This window comes from Orcinus orca, chromosome 12 (assembly GCF_937001465.1).
Source record: "Orcinus orca chromosome 12, mOrcOrc1.1, whole genome shotgun sequence".
Lineage (NCBI taxonomy): Eukaryota > Metazoa > Chordata > Mammalia > Artiodactyla > Delphinidae > Orcinus > Orcinus orca.
The window spans coordinates 48,424,298-48,445,841 of record NC_064570.1 but is presented as its reverse complement, the minus strand read 5'-3'; the positions used below and the strand labels follow the sequence as shown (position 1 = coordinate 48,445,841).

At 44.4% G+C, this 21,544-nt stretch overlaps 1 protein-coding gene across 5 annotated transcripts; it reads right to left on the bottom strand.

Annotated features, from left to right (window-relative positions):
• Nucleotides 1-245: 245 nt before the first annotated feature.
• Nucleotides 246-20,666, bottom strand: DDO (D-aspartate oxidase). 5 transcript variants are annotated; one of them, XM_004264725.3, is made up of 6 exons: nucleotides 20,600-20,666; nucleotides 18,280-18,830; nucleotides 16,242-16,417; nucleotides 11,831-11,939; nucleotides 8,426-8,602; nucleotides 246-1,700 (listed from the first exon to the last, which is right to left on the bottom strand). In XM_004264725.3, the coding sequence occupies exons 3-6, from the start codon at nucleotides 16,411-16,413 to the stop codon at nucleotides 1,133-1,135; spliced, it is 1,026 nt and encodes a 341-aa protein (XP_004264773.1). In that variant the 5' UTR covers nucleotides 16,414-16,417; nucleotides 18,280-18,830; nucleotides 20,600-20,666; the 3' UTR covers nucleotides 246-1,132. The 5 variants fall into 5 exon arrangements, with proteins under 5 accessions (XP_004264773.1, XP_033274550.1, XP_033274551.1 ...); XM_033418659.2 differs by lacking the exon at nucleotides 16,242-16,417 and having other exon boundaries at nucleotides 18,474-18,830; XM_033418660.2 differs by lacking the exons at nucleotides 18,280-18,830; nucleotides 20,600-20,666 and adding an exon at nucleotides 17,342-17,659.
• Between the last annotated feature and the right edge of the window lie 878 nt (nucleotides 20,667-21,544).

Here is a 21,544-nt window from a genome sequence, read left to right as displayed (position 1 = left end):
CTATAACATAAACACCATACACATTACATCTTATTAAGGCCTACTATTTAGGCCTATATTTAAATTAGAAATATTCAAACTTAGAAATTCTCCAGTCCTAGAAAATGTCAAATAAAACAGACTATTCTCATAAAAAAATAATTACATATATTTCTCCCAAGCTTCCTTACCTCAATGAATAGCATCTCCTTTACCATTCACTCAGCCAAAAACCCTCCTAAGAATTCACAATACACATGAACAGATTAAAGACCAAGTCAAGAATCCAGATTAGATTTATTAATTCAGCAATTCCCAAACTCATTTTATCATGAGATACATTTCCACTCCTCCCCAGTACCTTTTAACAACTTGCAGAAAACTCTTTGTTTATATTTTATTCAGAGTGATTGTTCCATTTTAATTAGCAAATTAGCCCTTTGGCTGCACATACTATTCAATCTTCAAAAATGCTCAGGCAAAGTCAACCATCCAACAAACCAGCTCTCAATCATTTGTGGTAGTGGAAAGTACACCCCTCAGGTGATTGACCCCAGACCGCAATTGAGTTAATGCCACATCTGTAGGCAACATCATCCCTATGTTCTACCATCAGTACCAGCTGAGAGGAAGTAGAGGTTGCCACTAGCACTAGCAGGAATCATGCTTTGTCTTCCACTAAATGGAATAAGCCTGAATTGTATATCACTGTGTAATTTTAAAGGATTATGGTGTTCACTTGACTGCAACCTATAAGCGTCATGGGCAGCTCTGCAACCAACAGTGAGTTAAGTGTTTTCCATACATTATCTCCTCCTCTGGATTTATGAGCCAAAAAAAATCCCTGCAACCATGTGAATCGGCATAGATCCTTGGACACGAGATCTAAATGAAATCTTACTTTATAGCAAGTTTTTTTTAACAAAAATAGAGCTTTATGCCCTATGTCATTAGTACTAGACTTAAGTCTAGTACTAAGTTAGATTAGTACTAATCTTAAGTCTACTGATACATATTGCATCATTTCTAATTTTGAAAGCAAAGCCATGTCCAATTAAACTTTCATTCAATGGAAAAGTTATTTGAATCTCTTCTGGTACTTAAATTATATTTTGATTAATAGTTTCTGTGGCCATTTGCTGTCACTTCATGCCTACAGCTTTGATTTGGGAGCAGGGGTCCTGAGGGCTTGGGCACACTCGCTCACCAGCCTGGCGGCCTCCAGAGCAGTGCCCCAGTGCATGGCTATGCCCCCACTACCGTGGCCGTAGTGATGGACCACAGGCAGCCTCCAGCTGCCCTGGGCTAAGAGCTCTTTCTCCAGCCGCACACCTGGCCTGGTGGGCCTCAAGCCCACCTTCTCCCTTATGTCACAGGCTCCATGGAGAGAGGGCTCGAGGGCACAGCATCGGGAAAGAATCCCTTTGCTAATTTCTGCATCTGGGGACAGATTCCAGTCTCCTTTTTGCCTAGTTCCACCCAGGGTTACATTGGATATACCTGGGTAAATGTATGTCAGCCCACTCCCATCTCGGATAAAATGCTTCACCCAGGGAGCCTGCACTTTGAGCACTTGACCCCTCACTGGGAAAATCTTTGGGTCTCCTGCAAGCTGCCTGCTTCCAAGGCCTGAACAGTTGACCACAATGTCGAAGGACGGGTGAAGCTCCCACAGGTCTTCTATTCTTCGGGTGAGTATCAGACCCCCACTTCCTTTTAGCCTGGGGAGAACGAGAGACCATGAAGTGAGCCATAGCAGTTTCCTGCTCAACCCCTTACAGAAGTGATGGACAGGAACTCAGAAACAAAACTGAGGAGACCATCGAATGATCAAATACCTCCAGAGCTTCCAGGGCCCAAGCAGGCCAAATTCTAGCTGACTGCCTCACATTCTTGGAAACCAGGGATTCCTAAAGTTGAACCTAACTAAATAAATACCTATTTCAAAAACTCAAAGCAAACTACCCGCTTCATCCTTTTTATGTTTAATGGAGTTCCTAAATCATTCTAGATGCGAAATAAATACCAGGTTAACCTGGTATTTTAAAAACCCCAAGCACTTTTTGTTCATGCCATTTATTTAGCACTTAAATTTACTGCCTTGGGGGCTTCCCTGGTGGCGCAGTGGTTGAGAGTCCGCCTGCCTATGCAGGGGACGCGGCTTCGTGCCCTGGTCCGGGAGGATCCCACGTGCTGCGGAGCGGCTGGGCCCGTGAGCCATGGCCGCTGAGCCTGCGTTTCCGGAGCCTGTGCTCTGCAACGGGAGAGGCCACAACAGTGAGAGGCCCGTGTACAGCAAAAAAAAAAAAAAAAAAAAAAAAAAAAATTTACTGCCTTGGACGTTCTGTCTCATGTTGTTAATTAACTCTTGCATGTTCCGGTGTACTACTCTGTTCTCCCTAACCAGATGGTTGGGACAGGGCTCACATGCACTCCTCCTTATGTCTACCACAGGGATGCTAGCATAAGAGGAACACAAAATATTTGCAGCTGATGGACTAAATAACAGTTGTGGTTGCTAATGATTTTTTGGACCAAGTACATCAAGAATGAAAAGAAATGGTTTATCCAAGTTCTGTAATCTTATTTTTTAATAGTAGTAAAATATGCATAACACAAAATTCACCATTTTGACCATTTTTAAGTGTACAGTTCAATGGCATTAAGTTTAATACATTCACATTGTTTGCAACCACCATCATCATCCAACTCCAGAACTTTTTCACCTTGCAAAATAAAACTATGTACCTATTAAACAATAACTCCAGGTCCTATCATCTTATTCATAGGTCACTTGTAGAATATAGGAGACGTAATATGAGAAAAAGACTATTGGCAGCTCTCTACACCAGGGTGCAGGTTGAATGCCTGTGTGCAAGGTACTGCTTAGAGGCAAAGTGCCCTTCCTCAGGATTGACAAAGGAGTTGGGAGACAGAGTGTAAATACTTGGCAGAATGAAGTAAGTTCCAAATGAGAGGTGATGTAGAATTGGAAAGCATGGGTTTAGGTCCCAGTTGCCTCACATTAGCTTAGCTTTGAGGTCTGGGCCAACTCACCTCTTGTCTCTGACCCTCAGTTTCCTCATCTGTGTTATGGGGATGACACCTCCCTTGCCTGTTTCAGAGATGGCTGTGAAGTTCAAGTTCAAGTGAAATAATAGGCATGACAGTGCTTCACAAGATGTGAGCACAACAAATTCTAGGGGACTGATATCAATAAATTATAAATTTCTCAAGGGGAGAGACTACATCTTATGCTTCTCACTACACCTATGACCCAGGTCAATGCCCAATACCTAGTGGACTTGACATGAGTGTTGGCCAATACTGAAGACAATATGAAATCCTAGTTTGGGTATATGATGATTAACTCTCTGTTTTGGCTTGACTGGGCCATGGGGTACCCAGATATTTAGCCAAACATTCTTCTGGGTGTTTCTGTGAGGGTATTTTTGGATGCAATGAACACATAAATTGGTAGACTGAGTAAATAGATTGCCCTCCTTCACGTGGGTCTCATCCAACTGGTTGAAGGCCTGAACAGAACAAAAAGGCTGACCTTCCTCCTGCCAGACTGCCTTCAAACTGGGATATCAGCTTTTTCCTGTCTTCAGACTCAGACTAAAACATTTGCTCTTCCTGGGTCTGAAGTTTGCCAGCCTTTAGACTGGAATTACAGCCTTGGCTCTCCTAGGTCTCCAGCTTGCCAACTCACCGTGCAGATCCTAGGACATGTCAGCCTCCATAACTGTGTGAACCAATTCCTTATATTAAATCTCTTTATATATATATATATTTTTTCTATTGGTCCTGTTTCTCTAGAGAATCCTAAAAGATAGACAGTGGCACCACATTGGCATCCTTGCTTCAAACCTGAAGCAGGGTACTTTATTAACAGCAATCAGGAAATTAACAATTCTTAGTCCATTTGTCTGAAGAAAAGGAGAAAGAAGAAAACTAACTGAAAATCTCAGTTGGCAAATAATGCTATGCATATAGATTCAGGGGGAAAATCCACTGTTTATTCCTAGTGACACTTAGTGTAGCTATACTTAAAATATCATAGTTAGAATTTTTAAAATGCATTTTAGGTTTACAAAGCAACTAAATCTCTCTCTCTCTCTGTCTCTCTCTGTCTCTCTTACCATATAATTTTAACCTGATAATTTTAACCTCATCTGATGACCATACTGCTCACTCGTTCTGCTGCAATGCATGTTCTAATAAAATAAACTGCATTCTATTTCCCACTTCTCGGAAGATCCATCTCTGCCTTGTCCACTGCACGAACTTATTTTAATCGGTCTAAGCCCTGTTCAGTCACAGAGCAGCTTCTGTTCCCTTTGGGGAGGAGGTGTGGATGAGGCCTGGGGTTTCTATGGGCAGAGTGGTCCGGAGGGGAGCAGCTGTGCACCCTTAGTCAGTCCAGCAGGTGGGGTTCCCCTCTTCCACTGCCTTAGGGCAGCAATTGGAGCCCCAGTGGAAGCCCCCAAGGCCATTGCACCACAGCCAGCCTCCATCTATTCCCTACTAACCTTGTTGCCATCCTCAGAAAAAATAGGACTTCCCTGGTGGTGCAGTGGTTAAAAATCTGCCTGCCAATGCAGGGAACATGGGTTCGAGCCCTGGTCCAGGAAGATCCCACATGCTGCGGAGCAGCTAAGCCCATGCATCACAACTACTGAGCCTGTGCTCTAGAGCCCGTGAGCCACAACTACTGAAGACTGTGCGCCTACAGCCCGTGCTCTGCAGCAAGAGAAGCCACCGCAATGAGAAGCCCGCACACCACAACGAAAAGTAGCCCCCACTCGCCACAACTAGAGAAAGCCCAGGAGCAGCAACAAAGACCCAACACAGCCAAAAATAAATAAATAAATAAATTGAAAAAAAAAATAAACACCATCATTTTCCACTTTCCTGGCTGGTGCCCTCCTGCCTCATCCTTGTGTAACCAGGAAGAAAGTGGGGAGTTCATATTAGACCTGTGTCTAAGGCCAACTTTTGCCCATGGCTCCTCTAGTTAAGGGCCAGGGGCCAATGCTAGGAGTAGGAGGAACTCTCTAGGGGCCTGGAAAAGGAAGGCTGTGCTCTGGTGGGCACGGGGTGTGTTGGGCATGGGGGAGCAGGGGTCTACTGTGCACAGGAAGGGACCTTTGCAAGTTGGACATTTGCTAGGCAGGGATGACCTGTCACATGCCTGATGTACAATCCGTATTTCTGTCCAACTGTCAAGGGAGTGGCATAGGCACTGCTGTGAGTCAGGCCAAGTAGGAGAACAGAAGCTATAGGAGACAAGAGTCTGGGACCCTGCAGGGAAAGTAACAGGGAGGACTCATTAGATGAGTGGGAAGGAAAGTGCAGGGAGAGAAGCTCAGTGTGGTTAGTGCTGTGCTCATTGCAGGGCCCTTATCAGGGCCACAGAATAAGGCGTGGCCTGCTGGAAAGAAGGCAACGCACCAACGTTACAGGGCCCCCAGCACCGAAATGGGGCACGCCGCTTTCTGAATGTCTCCCAAGGCAGGACCATCCTGCTCCAGCCGGGATGATTTATTTAGGTAGGATGCCTGGTGAAGAGACAGGCTCAGTTGACTTATTGCCTCTGTGATTCATTTCCTGGAAGGGCAAGTACAAAGCAGCAGAATATAACTCCACTGGCCAAAGATATAAAACATGATCTGCATGGCTGATTAACCCTCAGGGGGTTTTGTTTATTTGTTTGTTCTGGGTATTATTGGATTTTTTTTTTTTTTTTGAGAAGCGGATGATTCCTTCTGTTCTTTGAAAAATGCTAACGATCTACTTTGTGGTTATAAAGTTTTTTTTTCTTTCCTGGAAATTAATATTATTTCAGAAGGATAGAGCTTAAATTGAAGGCATTGTTATGCGGCTTGCTAAGTAAAATGCCTGTTTTTGAGTCAGAACGCTGCAGGCTGAACACTCACACTGTGTAGAAGGGGCGTAGGAGGCAACATAACAGACCCTGGGTGTGAGGAACAAGCAGGGATTGTATGGCTCCCCAGCTGGGTCATCCGAGGTGGGAAGTGGGTGGCAGCCTACAGAGGGAGCCCCAGGGGTCCCACGCTCTCACCACCATGCTGCCTGGCCTCCCACCTGGCCTGAAGTCCTTGCTCTGAGAGGGTTGCCTTGGGCTTAAAGGAGTCCCAGCCCTACAAAGCCTTCCTCAGAAGTAAAGGGAACGGATGACCCTCTTCCTCCCCCACATTGGCCTTCTGGTCAGGTGCCAGGGCCTGAGGGAAGGGGGGCTGACCAATCTTACAGAGAGGAGGCCCCTGCATACTGTCTGTGCAGGCCCCTCACTGGGGGTTAAGAGGAAGCACGAAGTATCAGGGACCTAGGGGGGTACCAAAGCAGGAGGTGGGGCGGGGGTGGGACAGCTAGGACGAGGGTCTCCTCGTGGCTTCCCTGCAACAGTGTGTACTGTGTGTACTGTCTGTCTGAGGCACACATGTCCCCACCCACTGTCATGGTGGACATGTATATCAAACAAATGGACCTAAAAAGTCCTCCCCGGGACTCTATGGGGACAAAAGCAGCCCCTCAGACCTCTTCTCCTTGACTCTGTCACCTAAAAACAGACAGGAAACAGCATGCTCCAAGGCACGACTCCAGCTGGCTGGTCATCAGGCCCGATGGCGTTGCACCCGGGAGGTGGCTCCCACTGGCACAAAGTACCACTCGCTCAGGGTTATTTTAAGTAAAGTAAAACGCTGACAGCAGGCTTCCAACTAATGAGAGAAAATCAAGACTTTTCCCAGGCCTTCATCCCACAATTAGAGATTAGGCTCGAAAATAAGGTTATTATGGAAATAAGGGGCCTGTTTTCTAGAAGGTGATACTTGAACACATTGTTCAGGTAATATATGTTCTCGTGTGAAACTGGCTGAGGGTGGCCCAAAATAAATATGTATATATTTACAACAGAGCTCTCCCACTTACGGCTTGCCTAATAATTTCCCCTTATCTGAATTTTATTAAGATATATGATACCCCAACTACATATCAATAGCATTAGCAATTCCAATGTTCTTTTTCCAGGCATTTTTATAATATAAAGACAAAAATGCAACACCACACAACATTGCCACTCAGAAAAGATGGTGATGCCCTGAAACTGGAATGTTGGCTGATGGGTAACTCCATCACACGATGGCTCAAATGTTCATTTATCAGCTGATATACAGTGGTTTAAATTTGGCATACAAACAGGGGTTTATGGGCCAGCGACAAGGCACAAAAGTGTAGGTTTTATGAAACTGGCACTTTAAGAAGAAAAAAGTCCCATATAAATTGCTAAGAGATAAAAGTGAAAAGAGCACTTATAAAGCTACAAAAATATATCATGGTGCTCCCAGCATGTGCCTAACAGACTTAGGTTCCTTCCTCTGCACTCCCAATCCACCTTCATAAATTTGTATTTAACCCTCATCACATGTGTTACTGTAATTGTTAATTAACATGTATATCAATGTGCACACACATATATACACCATCATCCCCAAATAGACTATGGATTCCTTAAGAAAATTGATCATATTTTATCCTTCATTTTTGACTAGCTTCTAGCACAGTGCTAGGTATACATAGAAGTTCAACAAAGAATTAGGGAATTAATTAATTATTCCAATTAATTATCCTATCTCCTACATCTGGGACCAAGCCATTGCTGCCACTGCTTACCTGAAGTCACTTTTCCAACATTTACCCAATAATTTGCATTGTTCCTATTCATCTACCAAATATACAGACTTGGGGATTGAAAGGGCCAAAGTTTCACAACCTTCAACATGCTTGCAATTTCAAGATGAAACTAAAGAGAGATTTATTGATGTGTCTTAAATAAAAATACCCTTGATGTGTTTCCTAACCAACTGGAAACAGAAAGTCCTGAAAACCAAGCCAAAATGCAAGATCATGAAATTTGGGGCTGAACTTGGTAAGGAAGCAATTACCTAATTTAGATAAGCCCTCACTTTTAAAGTTCTTGCTCATAACAAAATAAAATAGCGGGGTTATTTTCTTTTTCACTAATGAGAAAAAAATTCAAAAATAACTTATAATAAGCCTAAGATTCTCGAAAGAACTAGAGTAAATCATATCATTTTACAGCTGGAAGCATATTCTCCAAACATCTCACTTTACGGATGAGCAAAGTAAGATACTGTTTCAACGAGGGGGTCTTACTGGTGCGGAGAGAAGGACCAAATCGTGCATCAAGGTGCACAGTGAAGCAGAAGATGGACGTGTTACTAACTTGGGTATGACTCACTCCTTGTGGCACAGTGTCTTCAGAATGTTGTACAAAGCCCTAGCCACTAATGAACAGCAAGACACAGTGCACAAGAGCTCTGAGGAGCCACAGAGAAGCTATGAAGTTATTTATGGGTGTGACAGACAAAGAAAGCAGCAAAGAGCCACTTCAACTGACCTTTTCTCCAACCACGGGAGGTAGACAGGGCCTTCACATTTGAGTGTAGTAAAAGCCTGACCGAACACATGTTGGGGGAATTTCTTCAGCTCATCCTCAGTCATCTTTCGAAATCCCAGCACCACATCAGCCCAGAATGGCACTTCCTCAGTAGGAATGCTCCGAAATATCTGCCAACTCAAACACATAAAGTGGAAAAATTTCCTGAAGTACTATGAAATTTCTAGTGAACTCCATGTTACATTCTCTAAAGCATTTTTAAAACACACTTCTTATACCCATACAGAGAAAGAAATTATTCTTCAATTCTCTCAGGTTCAGATAACTCAGTAGCTAAATTTAAAATGTTCATGGCGGGGGTGGGGGGTGCGGCATTGGAATAAGACATTTAAAAAGTTGTGTGCCTTTTAAAGATTGAATTTAACTCTCTTTTTCTAAAAAGCTCTTGCCCAGATTTTCTTTATTTACTTATGATGATGCATTTTTGAGGAAAGATTTTTCTGTTTTGCATAATGCTTTACATAAAGTGTAAGTAAACCATCAAAAGTTTAACGGTTGGCCTCAATTCTGAACAAAATATCTAAGTTAGAAGAAGCAACGGTGGTGGTGCAGGAGACAGGGCTGTGAATTATGAATTAAGTTGTAGATCATCACGTTACATTCTTGATAAGAGAAGCCAGGAGTTGTCAGGACAAGCCCTGTTATCGTTCAGTCATGGCTGGGGCTGATGAGGCTAGAAAGATATTAGTTGTTAACAAGAAGCTTATAACTTTGCTATCAATAGCTGCTAGGCACATGTTTGGATTTATAAGTATCGGGCTCTTTACATCAATAGGAATAAATGTTGCAAAGCATGCCTGCTCTAAAGTGGCAAGGGAAGTCATTTGAGTGCTATACATGGTTGCTAATGCTATGGTAATTAATGTACTGGAATTTATATCTCTAAGTAATTCATTCTATACGGTTCCTGTGGAAGGTATAAATGTTGTTTGCTGCAGGTCTCTACAACAGGCCCTCTTGCTGTCTCATGCTGCACACTCTCCCTGGGCTAGATTGTCCTCTTCCCTGTCTTCACCATCATACTATAGGCCAAACACTCAGAAGACTCTATCTCCTCTTCTCTCTCCTGAGCTCCAAAACCAGATCCAGACCCATGTTGCCTACTCTCTACTGGAGAAGTCTACCCCCATGTCTCAGACATTTACCCCATGCCCACTGCTCTTTCCCTCCCCCCTTCCCCATCCACCCAGGTGCTAACTCCAGAAACCAGAGAATCATCCTTGACCTTCTCTCCACTCTCACCCGCTACATGCCATCAATTATCAAGTCCCATCTAATCTCCTCATAAGCATTTCTCAAATCCATCTGTTCTCTATGCCCACTATCAACACCTAATCTATCCCACCATCATCTCTCTTTCCACAAATCTGTTCTCCACACTGCAGACAGAATGTTTTTGAAATGCAAATATGATCAGTTACTTCACTGTGTAAATCCCTCAATGGATTTCCATTACCCTAGGCGTTTTTCAGTCCCTCCAACACACCAGAGTCACCCTAGATTCAGGTCTATGCATGTACTATTGCTTCTACCTGAATGCTGCCTCCTCTGCCCTGGACCCTATCTCTGTCCCCTTCACCTCTACAGGGTCAGCAGACTAACCTACACTCATGTGGATGGTCTCCACTGAAACATCACTTTTTTTCTGAGTGGCTTCTCATAACTTACCAGAACAAGTTTATTCTCCAGATAAATGCTTCCATAGCACCCTGTACTCTTCCCTTGGTGACTCATGTCTCATACGTAACTCATTAGATTTAGGACATTCCCTACAGAACATAAGCTACATGAGGGCAGGACCATGTCTGTCTTTCCTAAAAAGTCACTCAACACATATTTATTGAGCATCTACTATATGCCAAGCAATATGTACTAAGTTGCTCATTTCTATTTCCCTAATTCCTAGAAGAGTACCTGATACTGGTGAATGCTGAGTAAATTGTTTTGAAGGAATAAGTAGATGAATAAAGTTTATACTTATGCCAAGGTGCATAGGACATTTGTGCCCTTATCTTCACTTGACTGATTCAAATGCTTTTTGGAAGCAAGTGGGATAAAAATCATTCATATGAGGAAAACAAATAACTCTGTTTTAGAATGGCTTAAAGTACATTCCTTTTAATATCCTCAATAGTGGCAAAGTCTTGCTCTTGAAAGGACATTTGAATTTTGGACACAACTGTTTCCAAAAATTACTGAGAGCTGATGTTTGTGAATTAGACTGGGTCGTGCTGGGTTTGGACAAAAACAAAGTGTGACCATAAATCAATGACAACGATGTTTCTATGTGGCTTATCAACTGGCTCTGGAGAGAGTTACAGTTTCAATCCATCTTAGAAGGTAGAGAAGTAAAGCTGCTCCTTTGGGTAGGGACTTTGAGAAATTAGTGATATCAATAGCGTTTGGTGTTTGTGATGGTGAGGGAGAGCAAGAAGCGGAAGAGAGTAGAAATCTGCCTGATGCAGGTATGTTCACCAGCAGAAAATGTCCGCAGACAGCCTGAACTCAAAAGAGGAGACAGGACATTTTTTTTTTAAACAGCACAAAAGGTGCAGTGGTTTTGAGAACTTAGTAAAAGGCAGACATCCCTCTGTTCTTCAGAAGGCTGTAGGGCATAGTTGTGTTATCACATAGAATAACACAGACAATGTATGTGTTATGTCGTAACTTAAAAGTGACAGTATGGTTAGTGATTTCTGTTTGAGAAGATATAGAAAGGTATTGTCATATTTGAAGTGCCAGTTTCTGGTAGAAATGTTTAATATTCTAAACTCTTTTATTTAATTTTGCATTTCTTCGGAAACTGGATGTGAAAAATCAAATGAAGCTTGCTAACCATTTCACAAATATTTTTTCCCAAATGGCACTTTAAAAGGTAACTTTAGTGACCTATAATAGTTGCTTTTTTGGAACACTTCATTCTCCATGGACACCAAATAAGAAAGATGTGCCTGTGCCTTGGGCCTCTGCACCCATTCCCATATCAATCACACCTGTTTGCTTTCCATCAGCCCCCCCCCCATCAGCCCCATATAACCCAAACTCAGTGTTTACCTGCTATATATATTTTTAGCCATATTTGTAAATCACTGCATATTCCCTGAGGAAACTCAAAATAGCATTTGTGATGAGAAACTATAATGGTTGTTTATTGTTTAAAAGTCTAATGCTATAACTTGTCTTTCTTGAGTTCTTTGGAGTAAAGCCTAAAATGTTCTTCTAAATCCTCCTACATCTAGTTCAGCACTCTGCTCATAGCAGGTACTCAGTGATATTTTCTGTTGAACTCTAAAGTCTGTTAAGATCACTCTAAATTCTAAAATAACTTCAGATTTCCTCTCTTACCCAGACACCAGGAGAACACCAGCATCTTCAGCTTCTGCAGAATTGGCAATTGCAAACAGGTGATCAAAAGTCTCTTTAAACCACTGCTTCTGCTTGTGAATGGGTGTGTCTGTGATGGTGGAGAAAAGCAAAGCAGAACAGAAAGGAAAATAATGACAATGACTATCTTCAGAGAAGCTCCTTCCTACGAACTGGGAAAAACTAAAGAGGCAGGGAGGAACATTTAGATAAAGTACCGCATTGTGGCGGAGGATCAGTCAGCCACCAGAGTTTTGAATGTTGACACTTGCTGTCAGGGTCGGTTCATATAATTATTAATCAACAGAGGGGAAATCAACCGATGAGGGAAAAATCTAACATATGGGCCAGCTGGAAAGGGCGTATTGGCCTTTGGCACTAGGCATATTTCAGAGGTCCTTGAAAGGTCCATAACCAATCTGAGCCAAGTTAGCCAATCTGGCTGAGGCATCCAGCTGGCCACACAGTCGAGATGATAGGAGAAAGAACCCAGGGCCTCTTTCCTGAGGGCTGAAAACATGGCAGGAGATAAGGGGAGATCTGTGGGGCCCAGATCAACCAGGTCGAAGAACAGACTGAACGTCAGTGGGAAGCCAAGGTTGCTCACCCTTCTGATACAAGGAAACAAGGCCTGCATTGTGGAACTGAGCTCCCTACAGCCCCATCCACGGCTGCCATTACCTCCATTCCCCTCCATTCCATGGAATCATAGACCAGCTTGGAGTAGCATTCCTGGGGTCACCAGGGGTGTGCCGGGACCACACCTCTCTGTCAGAGTCCTGTGGAACAGTGCCCCCTATCTCCCAGGCATCCCTGCCTGTGTACAGGAGATTGGATCTGGACATAGCTCTGGAAGGGTTCCAGGCCTGCCAGGGAGAAAATACGGGTCAGGGTTCAAGCCCCAAAATAATAGTGTCCAGTGTAGGCACAGAGAGCAAGCATGACACAGAAGCACTGACAAATCCAACTGTGGATGAAGTATTTGGCCGTCTGATCCCTGTGGGAAGGTCATGAGAAAGAGTCCAGGGTCAGGCCAGGGACTGGGGAACAGTAATCCTGAGGGGCTGCTATAGGGGGAGACACAGAGGAGATGGGGGAACTGAGCAGAGAGGATACTGGGTCAGCTTTGCTTGGAGAGATGTCCCTAGAGCTCACGGTAGAGACGAAAAGCCCCTGGAGGCATCCTGCTTCCAGGTGAATGAGGGCATTTCAGTAGCAGGTTTTAAAGCAATTCACTTGCTCAGGAGCCAGTAAATATTTCTTTAGTAGTGGATCTGTGCTGTTGTCTTTAAACATAGGCCCGTGTGAACTCAACACTCCCAAAATTGCAGACTGGGTCTACTGGTTTACAAATAAGGAGGAAATAAATAATAAACTGCAAAGAACTAAATTAGACCTCATATGGATTATACCCCAACAATCTAAGACAGTGTACGAGGCTGTGTTGAAATGCACACCCCCGTTCCCACTCCAAACCTTAAAAAACAATATAGTGACTGCTATTCACATACTGCAAAAGTCACCCCAAAAGAATAGACAATTCCAGTTCAACAGTGGGTAAAGCAAGCCTGGGACCTGATTCATGTTCAAGTGCTGGTAAAAGAAAACTGTAGCCAGAGTAGCGGTAATAACAATAGCAAGTGCTGACATAGCACTTACTACGTCCAGGCACTGTTCTAAGTGCTTTACATGTATTAACTCATTTAATCCTCACAACAAACCTATGGGATAGTATAGTCCCCATATGGTATTGACATTTATGGGCACAGAAGATTTTCATCACTGGGGCTGGTCTGAAAGAAGCCCAGAGAGAAAACCAAAGTCTATCTAGCAGCACCAGAGAGAAAGACCCTGATCCAGGGGCCCCAATCACCCAGCCAAAGGGTGAGCTGGGCCTCAGGGGCCTGAATGAACTCTCAGGTGAGTCTCCTTATTTGAAGATGATTCCATGACTATCAGGCAGCCTTCTCACCATTCACCTGGGCCTGATGCATACAAGGGGATGCCTGGGAGATGGACACAAGGACTCTGGTCACAAGAAAGGTGTCCAGTGTGAACTAGCATTCTGCAAACACACCAGGCTCCTGTGCTTGTTTCCTGCAAGGCAGCTCCCAAGAGGTACACTAGCATCACGGGTGCTGACAAAGCCAATTTCCTGGATTGCAATAGTGAGGCGACTGCCCTTCCCACTCTGGCAGAAAATGGGTTTATCCTCTGTTAGGTGAAGCAGGGGGTGTCTCTGGACTAGGAAAACACCAAGTGCAGGCAAAGGCAGGAATACCCTAGTGAAAACAAGAGTGTTAAGGAAACATGTGCAAACCACATGCTAAGACCTCAGACCTCTTCTCCCCCTCCTTCTAGAATGCTGCCAGCCAGGCCTTCACCCACCCTAGCCAGGGGACTGGAAGCCTCTTCTCTGGGAAACATGACTTGCCCAAGAAGAAAGACTTAAATATAATGACATCAGAGGTTCTCCAACCAAACAGCACTCCCATCTCACTCCAGTGAGCCTCAAGGCAACGAGCCCTACGCAAGGACCCAGAAACTCCCATCAGCTGTTTAGGATCCTGTTCTTAAAGGTCAACAGACAGGTAAAGATGGCCAGACCACATGGCCAAGGAAAACCTGTAACATGAAAAACGAGCACATCAAATAAAAAAACACAACTTGGAGACAACAGAAGCTATGCAGGGAGGAAAAACTTTTAAAACTATTACTAGTGTCTTCAGAAAGATAAGACATTGCAGCCACAGAACACAAATAGTATAACAAAGGGAAATTCAGAGAATAAAAATGATCTTTGGAATATTAAAAATGCTACGGTAGAAATAATAAATCCAACAGCAAGGCAAAAAGAAAAAATTGAGAAAATCTCCCAGAAAGTAAAATAGAAAGAGAAAAAGATAGAAATAGGAAGGGGAAAAAATTGAGCCAATGGGAGGACTCGTCCAGGAAGCCCAGCAAAACAGCAGTTCTGGACAGAAAGGCAGAGACGGCAGGAGGGAGGGATCGGCAGTTGGGTAACTCAGAGATTGTATCTTGAACTGGAGACATGAGTTTCCAGATTAAATAGGGCAATTTTCAAAGTCCAGATTGCTGTTTTTTTGTAATAACATAATCATTTGACTGCTTAAACTATGTCCATGTATAACTTTGATACAAAAATAAAAACTAAAATTAAAGGGGAGAAAGGAGAGTGGAAATGAGGAAGTGAAGACACTGAGTATAAACTTCATTAGCTGCAAAGTGATTTTGTTTCCTATTTAATGCTATTTCCTCCTCTTCCCATTTCGTATGACGAATACAGAATGGAAAGGACGCATGAAAGTGTTTTTAAAAATCAATGCATTGGGACTTCCCTGGTGGTGCAGTGGTTAAGAATCCGCCTGCCAACGCAGGGGACACAGGTTCAAGCCCTGGTCTGGGAAGATCCCACATGCCACAGAGCAACTAAGCCCGTGCACCACAACTACTGAGCCTGCACTCTAGAGCCCTCGACCCACAACTACTGAGCCCACGTGCTACAATTACTGAAGCCTGGGCACCTGGAGCCCGTGCTCCGCAACAAGAGAAGCCACCGCAATGAGAAGCCTGCACAATGCAACGAAGAGTAGCCCCCGCTGGTGGCAACTAGAGAAAGCCCACTCACAGCAACGAAGACCCAACGCAGCCAAAAATAAATAAATAAACTAATTAATTAATTAAAAAAAAAATCAATGCATTTTTAGTCCTGAATACATATTGACTGATTGTTTTTAAACTGGCTTAGAAGTGAGGATAATGTTAGTCCCATTACAAGTATTTTCTGACTTGATGGTCACTACTGGTATCAGTAGAAAGACTTCGAGTTACCAGTTACCAACTGTGGTAGCCATTGGTGCTGTTTACCAAATACTCTGGCTGTCTACCTTCTGGGAGCCTTATAGAATTGCACTTCCTGGCCTCCTTCTGAAGGGTGGGAGCATGTGACTAGCACTAGCCAATGAGCTGTCACCAGAAGTGATGAATGTTGCTTCCTGACCATGAACCTTTAATTGCTAAGGCAAGACACCTCAGGGCTCTCAATCCCCACCTACAGGTACTGACCACATTCAAGGCTCTGGCTGCTTCATCAGCTTAGACCCCTGAGTGATGAACAGAACCCTTGCTGATGCTCAATCAACATACAGCATGAGCAAGAAATAAACCTTTGCTTTTTAAGCTGCTAAGATTTGAAGGTTCTTTCTGTCTTGCTGCATAACTGAGCCTTTCCTAACAGATGAACCAACAAGATGTCAAAAGTGCACATTACACTTACGTGAACATCCAGCTGTCTTTCTCAACAGAATTCCATCAACGTCATTCTATCTAACGTCCATCATATCTGACAGAGGAGCAGAAATCTCTTTCTCACCTGGATAAACAGGAGGAATAAGCATTCCGGCTGCCACATCACTCGTGGTCTCGGGAGTGAACTGCTCTGAAATGACTGTGATGGAGCATCGCGGGACTAGTTTGGAAATGCACACGGCAGTGGAGAGTCCCATCACACCAGCTCCCACAGTTGCAATCCGTACTGTACCCATGGGCCTGTGAGGAGGCACAGTGTGAGCTACAAACCTTGTTTCAAGAGTTATTCCGTCCAGTACAAAGCTTGGCCCTGAAGGTTCTTTCCTTAGGTCCACAGCCTCTCCAAATACGACCTTTCTTGCCGGCATTTCTCATGGGATAAAGAGAGCTCCCTGTAAGCCCTCTTTCCATTAAATGTCAGGGTACGGACAACAAGGTCTCCATGGAGTTTAGACATGAGTCCCAAACCTGGGGCTAAGTTGCCTTTAGAACAAAGGACAGCTGAGTAAGTCTGCCCTTGGGGGTGGATTTCTACTCATTCATTCCTAAACCCTTTTCCCTGTGGACACGGCCTAGGGAAGGTTGGTGAAATAAGCGAGGTGGACAAGAGCAGCAGAGCTGCTGCATCTGCTCCCAGAAACCTCCTGAGGAGCAGCCATGCAGAGGGCGCGACCCAGACCCTGGGGCACTTTAGAACTCAGCTGTTACTGTTTACAAACTGCTCTTTAATTCTAACAATGTGACACAAAGTCCGAACAGCGGAACTCAGCATCTCTCCTGCTCTTCACTCTAACTGGAAACCCACTCCTCCCACAAAAACCTCTGTCCTGAAACCCCATCCTCTGAGAGCAGGCTTTCCAGGTAAGGAGCCTGGATTCCTTCGTGGACTCAAGTTCTGATTCCGTAACCTGGGGAGCTAGCCATGGTCTCCTCGCCTCCACTCCCTCATCTGTAAACCAGGCCGGGTGAATTCTTTATTAGATCCTGCGGGTGGTAAATAACAGAGATGCACTGAGGTGGTCTTGTAAAGGGGGCTTCTTCCGAGAGTGCATATGGAAATGCAGGAGACAGACATCCAGGGGTCTGGGCTGGGCATCCTGAGACCGGCACCCAGGGTGGAAACCAGAGGGTTGATGAGGGTTCAACACTCTCCCACCGCCTCACCTCTGAGCACCAGGAGTCCACTGAGCCCTCTCCACTGTCAGCTCCCGTGTCCCCCCAAGCTTCCCTGCTTATCTTTCCACTTCTGGTTCCAGCTAACTTCCCCTAATAGGTCTCAGGTGGAAACACCAGAGAGAGAAAATGCAATTAGTCCAACTGGTCGTCACCAGCCCTATTACACAAAGCTCTAGCCCCAGCCCAGCTTGTTGGGCTGACAGAGCCTATAAATCTGCCCTTGGCACAGGTGCCCTTCCTTGTCCAGTCAGCAATAGCCAGGGCATCAGGTCATGTGGTACAAAACACGGCCACCTGCACGTAAAATTCATCTTTTCTCAGGAGGGAGTGGCGTGGTTCGCTCCCCTGTGAGTACAGCAAAGGCAGTCAGCGCTCACTTCCATCTCTGAAGGTCTCTGGCACTGAGATGTTGTAAAGTCTTCCAAAGTGGTTTAGTGTGTGTTATTTCCATTTCTCAAGCAGTATACAGTTTCCTCAGCCATAATTTTATCTGACTGCTCCCCAGTGGGCTGGCTAGCTGAGAAGGAACAGGATTGCCAGGGCAGAGGGAAGAGAAGGGAAGGGTCCAGGGCAAGGAGCAGACCAGTGGATGGGGGGGGGGCAAGCTTGAGGAGCGTAGTCCTGTGCGTGGCCCCTAGAGGTAGAAAGCAGACACCTATCCCCTTACCGGCTTTCCTATTTCACAAGGCCTCCCCTGCCCAGCAACTTTCTCAAAATAGCTTGAATAAATTAAGTTGAAAGGGAAAGTAACCTGTGGCTGAGAATATCCAGCTACCAGGGAAGAGAAAAGTGACCCAGCAAAGGGGGTACATTCTGGTCCAGTGACCTGTGAATCTCTGTCACCTGATCCCCCTTAGACACACCCCCCAAACTCGTGGAGTAGGTCCAGAACCACCCCTGAGCAGAAAGCAGGAGCATTCAAGTACCTGTCTCTGAAAAGGCAGCCTTGGAACCCACCGAAGGCTCTGGCACCAAAACTTGTTTTCCCAGTGAGTGGTTGGTCTAGTGCCCTAAGAGACAGAAGAAGCAAAACCGCTTCCCATTGGCGGATTTATTAAGGACATTCCCTCTAATCTTAATCTCCATTGGCCCACACGCCTCTGTCTCTGTCACTTATTACCCTGGAGAAAGGAGCGACTGACCTCATCTCGTCCGTGGAGCTGCAGCTCTGCTGATCCCCTGGAAGCCGGTCCGTGCTTGGCAGCCCTCGCTTCTCTTCCTGGTTTACAAACCCTCTGTCTTGCCACAAATCTGGGATTTCTCCAACTGATTTGTAAGCGTGGTAAATAAGGGGTGAACCTGTCCAACTTCCAGCACGTTCCATCCAGAAGCAGACGCATTTTCCTCATTTGGCTGCCCCGAGTTAGCGGCCCTCTCCTGGTGCCTGGCTCTGCTGAGTCAGCTGATGGGGGTGGGAATGGGGTTGGGTGAGGGCAGAATAATGTTGTTGATCACTAAGATGATGACCTGATTGCAGCTGGAAAAAATGATTCAGGAATTAATCTAGGATAAGAATCAAATGATTCTTTAGCCCACATATTCAAATATTTGCTGAGTGTCCACTGTGTGGTAGACACTTTACAGTCAGTGAGTCTGTTTATAGGGAAGCAGTTTGAAGTATCAGAATAATGATAATAATATTGTAACTAATATGTATTTAACATGAACCCTGTGCCAGACACATTCATGATACCATGTAACACAATCACCCTATGAGGTAGGTACTGTTATTATTATTCCCACTCTATAGATGAGCAAATTGAGGCTCCAGAAGACTAAAGACAGGCCCAAAGTCTCTTCAGTGGCAAAGCTTCATCTGAGTGTTAGATTCTAAGGCTCAAAGTCTTAACTAAAGCACGTACTTTGGTGTCAGGAGACCTGTCTGTTTTACTTTGAACAAGTCACCTTGCTTCTGAGTTTCAGTTTCCCCATTTGAAAATTGGAAATGAACTAATTTTGTGAGCACCTGCTGAATGAAGATGTGTAAAATTCCTTCTACAAATAACAAATGCTGGAGAGGGTGTGGAAAAAGAAGAACCCTTTTACACTGTTGGTGGGAATGTAAACTGGTACAGCCACTACGGAGAACGGTATGGAGGTTCCTCAGAAAACTAAAAATAGAATTACCATATGATTCAGCAATCCCACTCCTGGGCATATACCCAGACAAAACTATAATTTGAAAAGATGCATGCACCCCCATGTTCATAGCAGCACTATTTACAATAGCCAGGTCATGGAAGCAACCTAAATGCCCATCGACAGATGAATGGATAAAGATGTGGTATATATACACAATGGAATATTACTCAGCCATAAAAAAGAATGAAATAGCACCATTTGCAGCAACATGGATGGTCCTAGAGATTATCATACTAAGCGAAGTAAGTCAGAAAGAGAAAGACAAATACCATATGATACCACTTATATGTGGAACCTAAAATGTGACACAAATGAACTTATCTAAGAAACAGAAATAGACTCACAGACATAGAGAACAGACTTGTGGTTGCCAAGGTGCTGAAGTCCAGGAGTTGATGTGATCTCCCTGAGACTGCAGGCGAGCTCAGCTTCACACTCCTCTCCAACAATTTTTCAGGAACTTTTTACTTTGGGCTCTGGAGGTCCCCAGAGCCTCACCTGTGCAGTGTGTTGGGGTCCTCCCTGCCCACCAGCCCCTCCTGCTCTGCTCTCCGTGGGCGTCAATGGCTCAAGACATGTTAGCCTTGCTGGTGTGTTAGTTTGCCAGTACATCAAGGGCCTCAAGCCAATGGAACTTGAATAGCCTCTTCAGAGGTTATTGAGGAAGCAAGGCTCATGGGACCAGGGATTCAGCAGTGTATGGCTGCAGGTTGGGGCAGGGAAGCATGGGAGGGGTGAGTTCAGGGAGATTCGAGTCTGTGATACATTGGCTTAACTCCGACTTGGGACACAAAAGTAGAGCAGAGTCTATAATTGAACACTTTCTTCCTTATAAAATAGGACTTTTAAGACTTACCTGTACAGGGACTTCCCTGGTGGTCCAGTGGTTAAGAATCCACCTTCCAATGCAGGGGACGCAGGTTTGATCCCTGGTCAGGGAACTAAGATCCCACATGCCACGGGGCAACTAAGCTCACGCACCACAACTACTGAGCCTGCATGCTCTAGAGCCCGCACACCTCAACCATAGATCCCACATGCCACAACTAAGACCCTACACAGCCTAATAAATAAATAAATATTAAAAAAAAAAAAAAGACTTACCTGTACATCCAAGAAAATCTCTAACGTTTGGTCCCTGATGGGGTAGGTGGGCACAGGGAGAGGCAGGGAATGAATGAAGAAGATGAAGTTACTTAGGGAACAAGAAGCTGTCAGTATATACTGGTACAGTGTGGGCTTCAGAGATAAAATGAGCAGCCATTACTGACCCTTGGCAAATTCAGATAAGACATGAACACCCACAACTCCCAGACACTCTGTTGGGGGGAGATACCACAGACTGGTTTCCATAGTCAGAATTCACAATCTTAAATAAGAAAATATTCCTCTTCACCACCACAAGAATTTATGTACCCCCTTCGCATAATGCCATTTTACAGAATGAACCCTTTGTATTGAGTATGTGGTAAGTATTTGATAGGAGTGATCAAAAGGGGACAGGTCAGCCCCTCAGAACTGACTGTTCAATTGAATATGTTCGGAGAGTATATTTTTAATATGAACTTATACCTAACAACATAGCTATTAACAGAGATTCAGGGGGTGGGGGGAGGAGGACAGATTCAGCTTTTATGGGATCTGAAGTTATACAGGTTTAAGCCCTCTTTTGTGTGTGTGTGTATATATATACACAAAATCATGAAAGAACAAAATGTCTGTAACCACTTTGATGTCATCTGACAGAGGGGAAATCTTACAGAAGGAAAACAGAGTGGAAAGAGGTAGTGGTCTTAACTGATTGCAGTGAATAGATCTTACTTTTGCAAATTGTTTTTACAAAATTTACCAAGATTTATAACCAAATAAACCAATTGCTAACGTCTTTCTCAAGAGCCCGTGCAAGTGAGGGAAGTGAGTCTGAAGTTTGTGCCTCATTAGCTTCACAGTAAGTCTTCCCTGCAGCTATTATGGGCCCAAACTATCACCAGAACAATCTAAATTGCAGAGTCGTCAAGGGAGAAACATATGTTGTAGGACACAATCAAA

Excerpts from the sequence above, each read along its gene's own strand:
- DDO (XM_033418659.2), bottom strand. The coding sequence starts at position 18,702 with ATGAGGAAAATGCGTCTGCTTCTGGATGGAACGTGCTGGAAGTTGGAC. Across the intron at positions 11,940-18,473 it reads CAGTCGCTCCTTTCTCCAGG|ACACACCCATTCACAAGCAG; the intron begins GTAATAAGTGAC and ends CCACCATCACAG. Across the intron at positions 8,603-11,830 it reads GGTGTTCTCCTGGTGTCTGG|TTGGCAGATATTTCGGAGCA; the intron begins GTAAGAGAGGAA and ends TATGTGTTTGAG.